Genomic DNA, 12993 nt, shown 5'->3' with positions numbered 1-12993 from the left:
TTGCTCCGTTTCGGAGGATCTTCATTTCCTCTTGCCTCCAGACTGTTGATATTCCAGCCGCTGTTAGAAATTTTCAAAGAACAATCTCGTGAGGGGCTGAAGATACTGGGGTAGGAGTGCATAGAGAAACCGCCCGCAGAATGCACGACCGGTTTCAAGGCAAGGTATGAACCGGAGGGTCGAGGTGATTCATGCACTGGTATCGAGAGCTATAGACTTAGAGGGGTGATATTAATGAGGGGTATATTTGCGTAACTCGAAAACATCGATCGATGATGATGCGATGAGCGACTCTTCAGCCGCAGGCCGGATGCTATTTTGACAATCTTTACTTCTATAGTTGGCATTTCCCTTGGGGACACGGTTGGTCGACACGGTTGAGAAGACACCCAAACTAAAATCTTGCCTCTGGTTGCGAATCGAATGAGGTGATATCTTAAACTTTAGTAATCTAATTCTTTGTAGTAATGTTCTAGAACGGCTAGTTTAATAACGTAGCTGATTACTATTCGATTTGCTGCAAATCTAAACGGGAGAGGTATGCGCATACGAATGCTGAGAGTGATCAAATAGGTCCGATATGTATGTTGTCTTTGATCCGAAGGGACTCTAGGCCGATTCTTCGACCCTCGATTCGCTATTACTAGCCGGCTGGATTCATGAAATTTTGAATATAATATTATAGCTATAGTAGACTTTTTCTCCTTTGATTAATTTTTCAACCTCTCCATACGATTAATTTGATAATATGATCATTGCGTCAGGTGCAAATTGTCAAACACGATGCCTTGATCTCTTGTTGAATGTAATCATAGATCGGATTGACATCGTAATGTACGGCATTCAATCATCACGGGAGAGTGTCTTCTGTCGCATCCGCTGTGTACGCATCTGTCTTGTGATTTTGAGCCCAGAATATATCGATATATTCGGGTTAATTGATCAAATATTGTAAACATCGACCTACACACTTATCGCTGCTAAGCTAAAAGCAAATTTCTTGAACTAATGCTTAAGCATGAATAGCTGCGTTGACTATTTCATATATCACACCAATTGCGGGCTCAATTTGGCTCCGACCGCGATGTTTAGGCTTAAAGGCTTAGATTTTTGTCTCAACGGAACGGAATCTCGGAAGTCCTTTTAAAGTTATAATAATATAACCCGGGTACACCCGCCCTAGATACTTTTCAGCTAAATCAATTGCAATGCCAGTGTATTGTCCTAACGTTGGTAGCTACGGTCCGGTGCCGGATAGTCTAACGGCTTAGGTACAAAATAATTAACTGTTTCATAAAAGCAATAGTTCTTTGCAATATTCGCACCAAAAAATGCAACACTACATTCGCTTACCCGAAACATAGGGTCTAGTATTGGTGATTTGCAGCCCTGCAACCGTTGAGGTCCAAAAACGATTGCGACTCCGAATTACGCACGAATTATATCCTTCAAACGCGATTTCGAGATAAAGTCAGACGCTGGATGACCTAAATAGAAATTCGAAGCTGATCGTCTAGGAACAGGAATCTTGTTCGAGATAATCATCTTCTAAATCCCATCCACCGGATAAACACATCAGCAGGATATTTCCTGATTTGTTAATATCGACTTTTTGTATATTCTGCATATGCAGATAGTGGCTATAACGGGGATCCTATTGGAAAACAATATTTTTGTGTGACGGAGCTTGGAAATTACCGTGAGGATGCGTATGTTTTCTTTCGCTATTACATATGCGTATGCAGCTGGCTTTAATGAGACCGAAAACACTGATACCAAGATATATTTCAACAGAAAATGCAAACTCAACGGCGTTCAATTGAGCTTGATCGCGCTGTCCCTCTAGAGCTCTAGAATTTTAATCAAGCTGGTGATGTAGACGAGTACTAGAACTCGGGTTTAGCTGGTGTCTCAAGTCTATTGATCAATTGTTTACCTTCACGCCGAACTTCTACTGGTAGCCACATTTCTAATTGTAGGCACAAATAGAACATTTAAAAGCGATGTAAATGGAGGACCATTGGTGGGGTGCACAGTTGGGGTGACTAATCCCCATGGAAATTTATTGAACATTGACCAAGTACCAAGTTCTCCGATTTCGAAGTAAAATATGCAGAGAGTTACAACTGGCAGGCTGGCGGCTGGCCTCGAGACTAAGGGGTTACAAGAAAACATGAAAATCGATGCCGCTCAAACAAGAAGTGGACTGCCTTCATGTGGCTCTGCATAAAATGTACTCATCTTGTTCAAAATTCACGCCACTAGATGCAAAGAGACACAATACCGTTTGAGGACACATCTAGGCACCCCCCTCCATAACCCCACAAAGTGATTATCGGGGTTGGATCTAATGCACGAATGTACAGCATCGAATTAAAACCTGGAAGATCTTAGAGCTATAGGCAGCGCTAGGCACCGGGAAGTTTCCGTCCCGTCCTATGATTACGTGGATCGAAGTGGGAGGTACATCTTCCACCACCAATTCAGCCTAGTAAATCAGGATTTTGAAATAGCATAAGCTAGGTTATTTTACCGATGAGCCTGGAGTTCAGGGCTCTTCTTTTGCACCTGTTCATAGCGGATATGTCAATTGGGAATTCAGGTTTTGAAAGACGTCAGAAGATTGAAAATTTCGAAACAAGTCTTTCGCACTCGGCGGTATCAACGCCTACATATACCTCAATGTCTGAGCGTAACATTCGTAGCTCACATATCACTACCGTAATACATAGAACGACTTCACGAAGGGCAAATGGAGATAGTATATGCGGCGGCGGTCTTCGAGGGAAAATCGAAGTACCCAACTGATGATGACCGAAGAAGCACAGATGCTAAAATTCGAGACCAAAGACAACTACTATTACTCACATATTATCATACAAAGGCGCTACCTCGAGCCCCCACAGGTTATACCTAAACACATATATAGCTTTCAAGGCATAAGCTTGTTTGTACTATTAACAGGAGATGCGTCGGGTATTCAATCTCATCAGCAGTAAAGAGTACACCGGGGCCTAAGGAAATAAAGGGATGAACAAGAATAAACAAAGAACCTATCAACAAATAAAGTCTTTCCAGCCCTCCCACCCCCCTTCTCCGACTCGTCTTCCTGTAGAATTAAGCTCACCACCGCTCCCACCATTTCCTTTTCTTAAGGGCCTCTGGGGGTTTATCATCTTCCTTTGGCGGGCCTTCCCTCTCCCTCCTTAGCCTCTCTCCTTCTTCCGCTTTCTCACCTAGCGGGTCCTTTCTTAACTCCCTTAGCCTTTCTTCTTCCTTTGCCTTTTCTCCTAGAGGGTCTTCTCTTAGTTTTCTTGATTTTTCGTCCTCCTCTGCTTTCCTCTTGTCTTTTGCGTATTTAATAACGTCTCTCAGTGGTCGCTCAGGCGGTATAATAACATAAGGTTTTGGTGGCGTTCGTTCCATAGGCACATCTTTACTGCTACCTCCATCAGTACTTGTTGCTTTATGTCTTCCACCACAGCAGCCACAGCATCCTGCACCTGGGGCGAGGATAGTTGAATCGTCTGATGTGCTGTATCTTCTATCGTGGCTATGGAATCGACTATCAGCGGCGGTTTGGAGGGCGGCTTGTTGTGCTATGCCTTCGAGGCTGGTGGTGTCGAAAGTTTCAAAGAAGTTGCCGCAGGGTTGTAGGGTTGGGATACGATACATCGCGGGTGTTGGAGATCTGTTGTAGCGGGTGACACTATGATGTCATTAGTAAAGCTTCTATAGGTGAGTTGGGGATAGAATGGGACTTACGGGTCACGGTTCCAGCTAATAGAAATCTTTGGATATCCAACCGAGCTCACTAGGTTCCGTATACGGACTCTAAATGGACTCTGGTGGTGAACTCGTTGAACCATAGCTTTCTCATTGATTTCGTCCATAATATTTCCTGTACTGATAGTACCAAATTTCGTAGACTTTCCTTGAGAGCTAGGATCACTATCATTCGAGAGCCGGATAGGTCCTCGTTTCTTTTCGCCAAATATTTTGTCACGACACCATCCAAGCCAGGTAGCGATGAGGCCACGCTTCACAGGCCTACTAGCGTGTCCACCCAGTGCCAGTTGACTTGAAGTTGTCGACTTTCGCGGCTCTTCTTTCGTTTCTCCTGCCAGTCCGCAAGCCATTTTGGTGTAATCTTCGGGATCCAGATGAATTTGACTTTTTGTTTGAAACGTTTGAACGCCCAAACAGCCTGTTGTACTTCCCTTTGGATAAGGAACAGACAACAGAGGTCCCAGTAAATCTTCTCTGCTTCGGGACCGAAGCCGAAGACTATGCCAAGAATCCAGCTTGCTACGACTTTGATCCACCGTTGGTATTGGAAGTGTGGGTTGTCTGGGAATTTGTAGATTGTATCCCACCAGTCGGCGTGGACGGTGGCATAGGGGAGAGGCAGAATTGAACAAAGCCGTAGATGTTTGTGGGGTAGTAGATTAGGGTGAAGAGGGCACCGATGAGGTAAAGACGCTGGAAGGAGGTGTCGAGGGGGAATCGGATCGGAAAATGTCGACTACAGGACGTTCCGCGAGATGCTTGTTGATTTTGTGGAAGGCGACGACTATAGTTTATAATTCTTATGATTAGAACCCATCCTGAACATCTAAACGCACGTAGATATACAAACCGGTGAATCCTAGAGCCGCGGTAGAGAGGAGAAGCGGCCATCCGAGGATGATCAAAGGAAGCCATGAGTTATCGATCGGTGGATGACATCCGAACACCGGTGTAAGACAGTACCGACTCGGTTGGACTACATAATGCAACCCAGCGAGTAGGATAGGAAATAGTCCGACAAGACCCCATTCGTACATCATTCTATGCCATCTCATTTTTTTCGTTTCACGATACATCGAGAGGCCCCAAAATAGCCTGCAGATGGTGTGCATAATACACATAATAGCTGAATTAATCGCACCGAGCTCGGCGGCGAGTTTCCACTTGATCACAAAATCGCAATATCCGCAACCTTGCCAGCCTGTTATGACGGAATTCCATGTCGGCCAGGTGATGGCATCGAAAAGCGATGAGGACTTCACGATGATTGTGAAGACGATGATTGATATGTGGAATAGGTGAGACTCGAACAGTTCACAGATGGTGTCAAGTAGACATGGAAGAGTGTAAACAAGGAGTCGGGGCATATCAAAAATTTCCAAACCATCATACACAGCCGGAAAGTCGTCCTAGGAGCGCTTTCGGGGGCTGTCAGGTTCCATGAAGGCAAATAGGCTTCAGATAAGGTTTTCGATAATTTGGTCGATAGTGTGGTTGGAGGGGAAAGAAGGGGGTCACGATAGTTTGCGTGGTGTTGTTCAGCCTATTCAAGCCACAACAATGTGTTGTTGAACCGTGTTGTGATGTGGTAATTTCAACAATTCAAGCCACATGCCAAGTTTGTCCTGGCCAACTCCATGTGTGGCTTGAATAGCATAATGTGGCGCGAAGCTTCAAGCCTGAAGCACATGCGCACAAGACGAAACATTGCAAACAGAAGGCAGAAAAATAGAACACTTCCTCTAGCCTTGTAGTGTTGGATACAAGGCTCTACTGCGAGACCGAGCATACTACTGTAACGTCATCAGTCAATCGGCTCGCAAGATATTCTCAGTACAAACGTTTGGTCGTGAGACTAAGCTAATCTATAGGAGATGTAGCACTATAATTATATGGGAACGCTAAGAATTGCAATGAAAAAATACAATAAACGCCTTCCTTGTAAATGCCATGGAATGAAACAGCCAGCCTTGTTGTACATTAAGAAGAAGGGGCCAATAAGGGTTTGGGGAAATGCATGGTTTCCGTCCTTGAAGGCCAAAGATGCTTCTCTAAAGGCCCCAAATACTAGTATTGAAATGTAGAAACTTATAGCGAATCAAGTGCCCCCACCGCTTACATGGTCAAGATAGGGTTAGTAGGTCTTTTGCCGAGTATATCTTTATATCTCGGTTGCCCTGGCGTTCCTCCTGTGAGGGGTCGTCCTTCAAAACGGTCACACAGCCTTAGCAGGAGTGAGGGTATTATTCTTTGCAACTCTCTTCACTTTTCTCTTCGCCATTGGGGAGGGAGATCCAATTTTCCGTTTTGAAACCGTATTTGCACTGGGTGGGTGGGCTCATTGCTGTTCTTTGACCGTTTCTTTGGGACAGCGCCGCGTTTCTGACTGACATCCTACTCTAGATTATTTTCGCTACCATCACGGGGAATGTATTCAATGTTCTCGGCGTTGAGGTAGTCCATAGCATCCTCCGGGAGCTATATACCGAGTTAGTTCTGCCATTTTCTGACAAAGAAACCCTCGTTAGGCGGGAATATATCGTACATCACCGACAACTTTGGTCGCGTAGACGCCTGGAACATATTTGTCCAGTCTTAGCCACTTTGCAATCCAGCTCTCAGTTGGCTTGTCGATACTGATGCAACCTTCGTATATCGGAGACGTGCACATTTGAGCGAGGTCGGAACCAGTAGTGTAATCGAGAACAGGGTGGCAGTTAGGACAGCCCTTCCGTGTGAACTCCTATGAAACATCAGAAAGATTCATTAGATCCAAACAATATAGAATACAAACAATGAATAGATTTCTAGGACGTACATCGAGAGTGAGAACGACGGCGCAGACCATGCAAGCTCTCAAGTAACGAAAATGGTTGGTTGGGACTGGCCGCCACTTGTAATCGGGATTCGCGGACGACATGATGTCTGAAATAAAAGAGGGATGCCGATGCTATGACCAATGCTATTTCCTTGATTATTTGTAAGCCGATTGGACGGAAAACACGTCTGGTGAAGTGGAGATGGAGATGGTGTCGATGTCTGGAGAGAAGTCGCTGTTCAGTCTTGCGAAGTGCTGAGACAGATTGGCTGTGACTAGGATCTGGCTTGGCGTGCATCAACGCATTGACGGCGCGAATCCTCCCTTGCGTTGATACGAAGTCTATCTGTATCGAAATTTAAACCACCTCGAGACTACGATACGTCGAAGTTAAAAACCTTTACATAGTCTCGTGGCCGTTCGTTCCGCGATCTTAATAATCAACTTCACCACCAAGGCCGAAATGGCCCTGGATATTTCTGCATGTTCGACTCATACTACATAGCGATCCAATGTTCCTGGTTACTGCAAGCAGTGTGATGGAACCCTACAATTGGTTAAAAGCAGGGGGCATCGGTACCCAAATTGCTCCGATCAGTACAAGCCGCCTTAATAATCAAGATTCCACCCTGTATCCGGCACTACGACCCAAAACACCCAGACCAAACTCGAGCTCCATAAATTCTCGCTGACGACGCTACTTCTCCTTCTCATCCATTTCTTACCTTCGCTGTCATTCGTCGAAACTATTCTTGTCTCGCTTGCCTTTCAAGATTTCAAGCGACGGCCCAAGACGCATCTTAGACCCTTTACCAATTCCACCTTTCGTACATAGCAGTAATTTTCAATAGAAACCTCGAATATACCTCAGCCTTGCTGATATATCCATAATCAACACCGGCAGAATCGCGTCTGCCTTCGGCGACGATGGGGAAGGATGGAGGATTCTGGTGTTCGGATCCCGACGGCTGGGGTCCTTTGGGACCCTTCGGGAGTTATCTCACTACTTGCTTCATCGAATCAGTGATAGACGGAGTTAATGTTGGAATGATCATTCTCGGGCTTTATGAGTTATATTCTATGTCGAAGATGAGCTCTTTGCCTGTGAGGAGAAATTGGAATTATTGGTTCAAGTTGGTATGATATCATCTTCTTTTCACTGAAGTCCTCGTCACGGATGGTACTAACTAGGATTTTTAGATCCTTGTCGGTCTTCTTTTTCTCTCGACGATTGCTCAAGCCGCCCTTACGATTGAATACCTCGAAGGATGGGCTGTAGATATCAGTTTCTATACCTCTATACTCAGTCTTGCTGCAATCACCATCGCTTTTGCAATCCACCATTTCGAACATTTCAGGAAACCAGTTTCGAGCGGTGTCCTGCTCTTCTTCTGGCTATTCTACATCCTTCTTTATGGCGTACGGATGCAAAACTACATCGAAACTCACGAATATGAAACTCACTTGCCTCTTTTTATTGTCTTCGGGGTTTCCTTTGGCTTTGTTGTGATAATATTTGGCCTCGAATGGCTAGGACCAAAGCCCAAATCACCGTATGAAGTGATAGTGGACGATGAACTCTTCTGCCCGATCGCGGAGTCAAATATCTTCTCAATCCTCACCTTTGGGTGGATGACACCTCTAATGCAAAAAGGCTACAAACATTTCCTCGAGGCTAAAGACCTCTGGGACATGCGAAATGAAGACTCTGCCAAAACGAATGGATACATCCTCGTGGAGTCGTGGGAGAAGGAACTCTTGAAAAAGAAGCCTTCTCTCTGGCTCGCAATAGCCCGTGGATATGGTTTTCCCTTTGGGTTCGCTGGTATCTTCAAAATCGTCCATGATATCCTCGCCTTCGTGCAGCCCCAACTGCTCCGGCTGCTCATAAGCTTCATCCAATCCTACGATACTGAGGATCCACAGCGTGTGACTCGTGGTCTCTTGATCGGATTCGCCATGTTCTTAGCCTCGGTCATGCAAACTACAGCCTTGCACCAATACTTCCAGCGGACCTTCGAAATTGGTATGCGAGTGCGTGCAGGCCTTTCCTCTCAAATTTACCAGAAATCTCTGCGCCTCTCAAATGAGGGTCGTGCAGCACGTACCACGGGCGAGATCGTCAATCTCATGGCTGTGGACACTTCTCGTCTAGAGTTTTTGGCACAATACGGACAAAACATTTGGTCATCTCCCTTCCAGATCGTAGTCTGTATGATCTCCCTCTATGACCTTGTCGGGTACAGCATGTTTGCCGGTATCGCAGTTATGGTCATCATGGTACCCGTGAACTGGCTGATTGCACGACTTATGAAGCAATTTCAGGTCGCACAGATGAAGAACAAAGACTCGCGAACCCGTCTCGTCGCGGAAATCGTCAACAATATGAAGAGCATTAAACTTTACGCTTGGGGGACAGCTTTCATGACGCGGCTCACGGACATCCGAAACAAGGAGCTTAAGACCCTCCGAAAGATGGGTGTTACTCAAGCCTTTGCGAACTTTACATGGAATACCTCTCCTTTCTTGGTTTCATGCGTGACTTTCACGACCTTTGCATTGACCAGCGATAAGCCGTTGACTACCGAAATCGTGTTCCCGGCCTTGACACTATTCAACTTGCTGACTTTCCCATTGGCGATGTTGCCAATGGTCATTTCGATGATTGTCGAGGCTACGGTGGCAGTCGATCGTTTGTCTTCCTTCCTCAGGGCAGAGGAAGTACAACCGGATGCGGTGACGAGAGAGCCACCAGCAACCCATCAGGGAGATGTCACAGTCAAGATCGTGAACGGGCGGTTTACCTGGAACAGAGATTGGACGGACGACAAGGATGCCCTCAAGAACATCGAATTCACCGCGAAGAAGGGAGAGCTCTCTTGCATCGTTGGACGAGTCGGGCAAGGCAAATCCTCGCTTCTCTCAGCCATTCTCGGTGACCTTTGGAAAAAGAACGGAACCGTTCTAGTCAAGGGCAGTGTGGCTTATGTAGCACAGCACCCTTGGGTTGTTAATGGTACTATCAAAGACAACATTCTATTTGGTCACAAATACGATGAGGATTTTTATCTTCAAGTTATCAAGGCTTGCGCTCTTGTTGATGACCTTGCCGTTCTTCCCGCTAGTGACAGAACAGAGGTCGGCGAAAAGGGTATTTCTCTATCTGGTGGTCAAAAGGCGCGGTTGACACTCGCCCGAGCAGTTTATGCCCGAGCGGACGTCTATCTCCTCGATGACTGTCTGTCAGCTGTCGATCAACATGTCGGGCGTCATCTCATCAATGAAGTCCTCGGTCCCAACGGCCTACTCTGCACTAAGACCCGTATTATGGCAACGAACCAAATCCCAATTCTCATGGTCGCTGATTATATTACCATGTTGAAAGACGGTCAAGTCGATGAGCATGGAACATACCAAGATGTTATGACTGCGAAACGGGATATTTACAATCTTCTCAAGACAATTCGGGAAAATACAGACGAAAACTCTAACAGTGACGAAACCCTCACGCCGATGAACACTGACACCTCTGCAAACGCTTCGGACGAAGAAGAACAGCTCGATAAGGTTGGCGGACTTCTCACTACCGGATCTAGCAGTGTTCAGAAAAAGAAGAGTCGCACTTTTAGTTCCGGAACCCTCCGTCGCGCTAGCGTTGCCAGCCATAGGAAACGTCGCATTATCACGGACGAAGATGACGAAGATACCAAGAACAAAGAACACCAAGAACAGGGTAAAGTCAGCTGGGATGTTTATAAAGAGTATGCGCGAGCATCCAATTGGTTTGCTTTCTCGGTGTACGTTGTTGCATTGGTCGGGGCAATGGTAGGACAGTTGGGAAGCAGTGTCTGGTTGAAGAAGTGGTCAGAATACAACGACAAGCACCAAACAAATCAAAATGTCGGCATGTGGGTTGGGTTCTACTTCGCAATTGGCTTTGGGGCATCTGCTTTGGTGGCTATTCAAACATTGATATTGTGGATATTCTGCTCTATCGAGGTTGGTTTCACACGCTTAATTAAGCTACGGCTCGAAAATTATGATGCTAACTGTATATCGCATATAGGCGGCGCGGAAACTGCACCAACGCATGGCAACAGCCATCTTCCGCAGCCCAATGTCCTTCTTTGAAACTACGCCCACAGGGCGGATCCTTAACCGCTTCTCAGGCGACGTTTACAAGGTCGATGAACTACTCGCTCGTACCTTCAACCAGCTATTCTCGAACGCCGCACGGTGTGCTTTTACCTTTCTTATCATTGCTTGGGGCACTCCAGCCTTCATTGCACTCATCGTCCCGCTCTTGATGCTTTACTTCTACATTCAACGGTACTATCTAAGCACCTCGCGAGAATTGAAGAGATTAGATTCTACTTCCAGAAGTCCAATTTTTGCACACTTCCAAGAATCCCTTGGAGGTCTCGCGACGATTAGAGCTTATCAGCAACAGGATAGGTTCTGGCACGAGAACGAGCTGCTTGTTGATGGGAACCTAAGAGCTTATTTCCCATCCATCAGCGCTAATCGTTGGCTAGCGGTTAGATTAGAGTTCATCGGGTCTGTCATCATTCTCGGGGCCGCGATACTTGCAGTCGTTGCCGTCGCTAGCGGGTCCGAGTTGAGCGCCGGTATGGTTGGTTTGTCGATGAGTTATGCTCTACAGATTACGCAGAGCTTGAACTGGGTTGTTCGACAGACGGTGGAGGTGGAGACTAACATCGTCAGCGTCGAGAGAATCCTCGAGTACGCGAGACTTAAGCCTGAAGCTGAAGAGGTGATCAAGCGGAATCGACCTTCTGTAGCATGGCCGTCGAGGGGTGGTGTGCAATTCAAGAACTTCTCGACAAGGTACAGAGAGGGTCTCGAGTTAGTGCTCAAGGATATCAATCTTGATATCAAACCCAAGGAGAAGATTGGAGTTGTTGGGCGGACGGGTGCCGGAAAGTCATCGCTTACGCTTGCATTATTCAGAATCATTGAGGCGGTTCAAGGACACATTGAAATTGATGATGTAGACACCTCACTCATTGGACTCCTAGATTTGAGGAAACGGTTGGCGATTATTCCGCAAGATGCAGCATTGTTCGATATGAGTGTGCGTGAAAACTTAGATCCAGCTGGGGTGAGAGACGATACGGAGCTCTGGGGAGTGTTGGAACTGTCGCATTTGAAGGAGCACGTCAGCAAGATGGAAGGCAAGTTGGACGCGAAGATCAACGAGGGAGGAACGAATTTGAGTGCGGGTCAGAGACAGTTGATGTGCCTTGCCCGGGCGCTGTTGACACCGTCGAATATATTGGTGTTGGATGAAGGTGAGGATATTCCTTGTTTGTCTATGTTCCCTTTGTGCGAGAGTGGGTCGGTATTTGGACCGATGTGGTATGATAGACAGTGAAGGAGTCAAAAAAAATCCTGAATTGGATATGTTGCTCCGAACAAGTCCGATGTCGAAAAACTTGAAACCAGGATTGTCGTTTTGCCCTCGACCATGGTTGTCCCCACTTCTGGAAGCTGTCAAGGATATGGTGTTGGGAGCGCTTAGTTGCGATTTACAAGGGGAAGTTGCTCTGAAGTTGTCAGCATCAAGATTTGCTAACATCCACTTTTAATTTCCGGATATTAGCCACCGCTGCCGTTGATGTGGAGACTGATGCGGTAAGTTTACATTTCCATGAAACCCAGACAGCCGTCTGCTTCTTCCCTGCCGCTTCCATCTCTCGGCATCTGTCGCATGTGAAAGGCTTCCTTCGCTGACATCTCGACTTTTTCTTTGCGATTTTATAGGTTCTTCAAAAGACTATTCGAGAGGAGTTCCGTGATAAGACAATGATTACAATTGCGCATCGGATAAGTAAGTTTTGCCGTTCGCCCCTGTTGAACGTTTTGTGGAGGTTCGACTCCTCATGACGGGTGCCATGAATCATACATAATCATTGCACCCTTGCTGCCTAACAAATTTATGTAGTATTGGTAATCACTGGTTACGCGGAGAGCTAACAGTCATCTGTTGTGAAATTATAGATACTATCCTGGACAGCGACCGGATCATCGTCCTGGACGCCGGTCGAGTCGCTGAATTTGATACCCCAGCGGCGCTGTTGGCAAAGGGAACTAATAGTCTTTTCCACGGACTTGTAAAGGAAGCTGGGTTGTTGGAAGAAAATATTGCAGCTGCGAATGCAGTCGTTGCAACCGGAACAACTGCGGCGACGGCAGGTGCAGATGGCAATTCGACGACTGCTGCTTCGAAAGATTGAGGAGGGTAGGAGGTGAAAGCCATGCACAGGAGTGATGTGCAGCGAGATCTGGGGCATTCTTGGCTCAGTCTAGCCGAGCTTAGAGTGTATGTCTATATTTCGGAGAGTTATGGTGTGGTGGTGGAAGAG

At 46.4% G+C, this 12993-nt stretch overlaps 4 protein-coding genes across 4 annotated transcripts; 1 reads left to right on the top strand and 3 right to left on the bottom strand.

The window, feature by feature from the left end:
• Positions 1 to 3123: 3123 nt before the first annotated feature.
• DFL_001254 (uncharacterized protein) lies at positions 3124 to 4139 on the bottom strand (the record flags this gene model as incomplete). Its single annotated transcript, XM_067629843.1, has 2 exons — positions 3124 to 3709; positions 3766 to 4139. 2 exons carry the CDS (start codon positions 4137 to 4139, stop codon positions 3124 to 3126), a joined length of 960 nt encoding a protein of 319 aa, XP_067495823.1.
• Positions 4140 to 4308: 169 nt separating this feature from the next.
• Positions 4309 to 4680, bottom strand: DFL_001253 (uncharacterized protein; the record flags this gene model as incomplete). Its single annotated transcript, XM_067629842.1, has 2 exons — positions 4309 to 4573; positions 4640 to 4680. The coding sequence occupies 2 exons, from the start codon at positions 4678 to 4680 to the stop codon at positions 4309 to 4311; spliced, it is 306 nt and encodes a 101-aa protein (XP_067495822.1).
• Positions 4681 to 6183: 1503 nt separating this feature from the next.
• DFL_001252 (uncharacterized protein) lies at positions 6184 to 6709 on the bottom strand (the record flags this gene model as incomplete). The annotated part of the gene is made up of 3 exons (XM_067629841.1): positions 6184 to 6267; positions 6335 to 6532; positions 6608 to 6709. The coding sequence occupies 3 exons, from the start codon at positions 6707 to 6709 to the stop codon at positions 6184 to 6186; spliced, it is 384 nt and encodes a 127-aa protein (XP_067495821.1).
• Positions 6710 to 7534: 825 nt separating this feature from the next.
• On the top strand, positions 7535 to 12864 carry DFL_001251 (uncharacterized protein; the record flags this gene model as incomplete). The annotated part of the gene is made up of 6 exons (XM_067629840.1): positions 7535 to 7744; positions 7808 to 10606; positions 10674 to 11919; positions 12231 to 12262; positions 12392 to 12458; positions 12629 to 12864. The coding sequence occupies 6 exons, from the start codon at positions 7535 to 7537 to the stop codon at positions 12862 to 12864; spliced, it is 4590 nt and encodes a 1529-aa protein (XP_067495820.1).
• Positions 12865 to 12993: the final 129 nt, after the last annotated feature.

The sequence above is a fragment of the Arthrobotrys flagrans genome, assembly GCF_004000055.1.
Source record: "Arthrobotrys flagrans strain CBS H-5679 chromosome Unknown unitig_15, whole genome shotgun sequence".
Taxonomy (NCBI): Eukaryota; Fungi; Ascomycota; class Orbiliomycetes; order Orbiliales; family Orbiliaceae; genus Arthrobotrys; species Arthrobotrys flagrans.
This window is presented reverse-complemented; position numbering and strand designations above follow the sequence as displayed.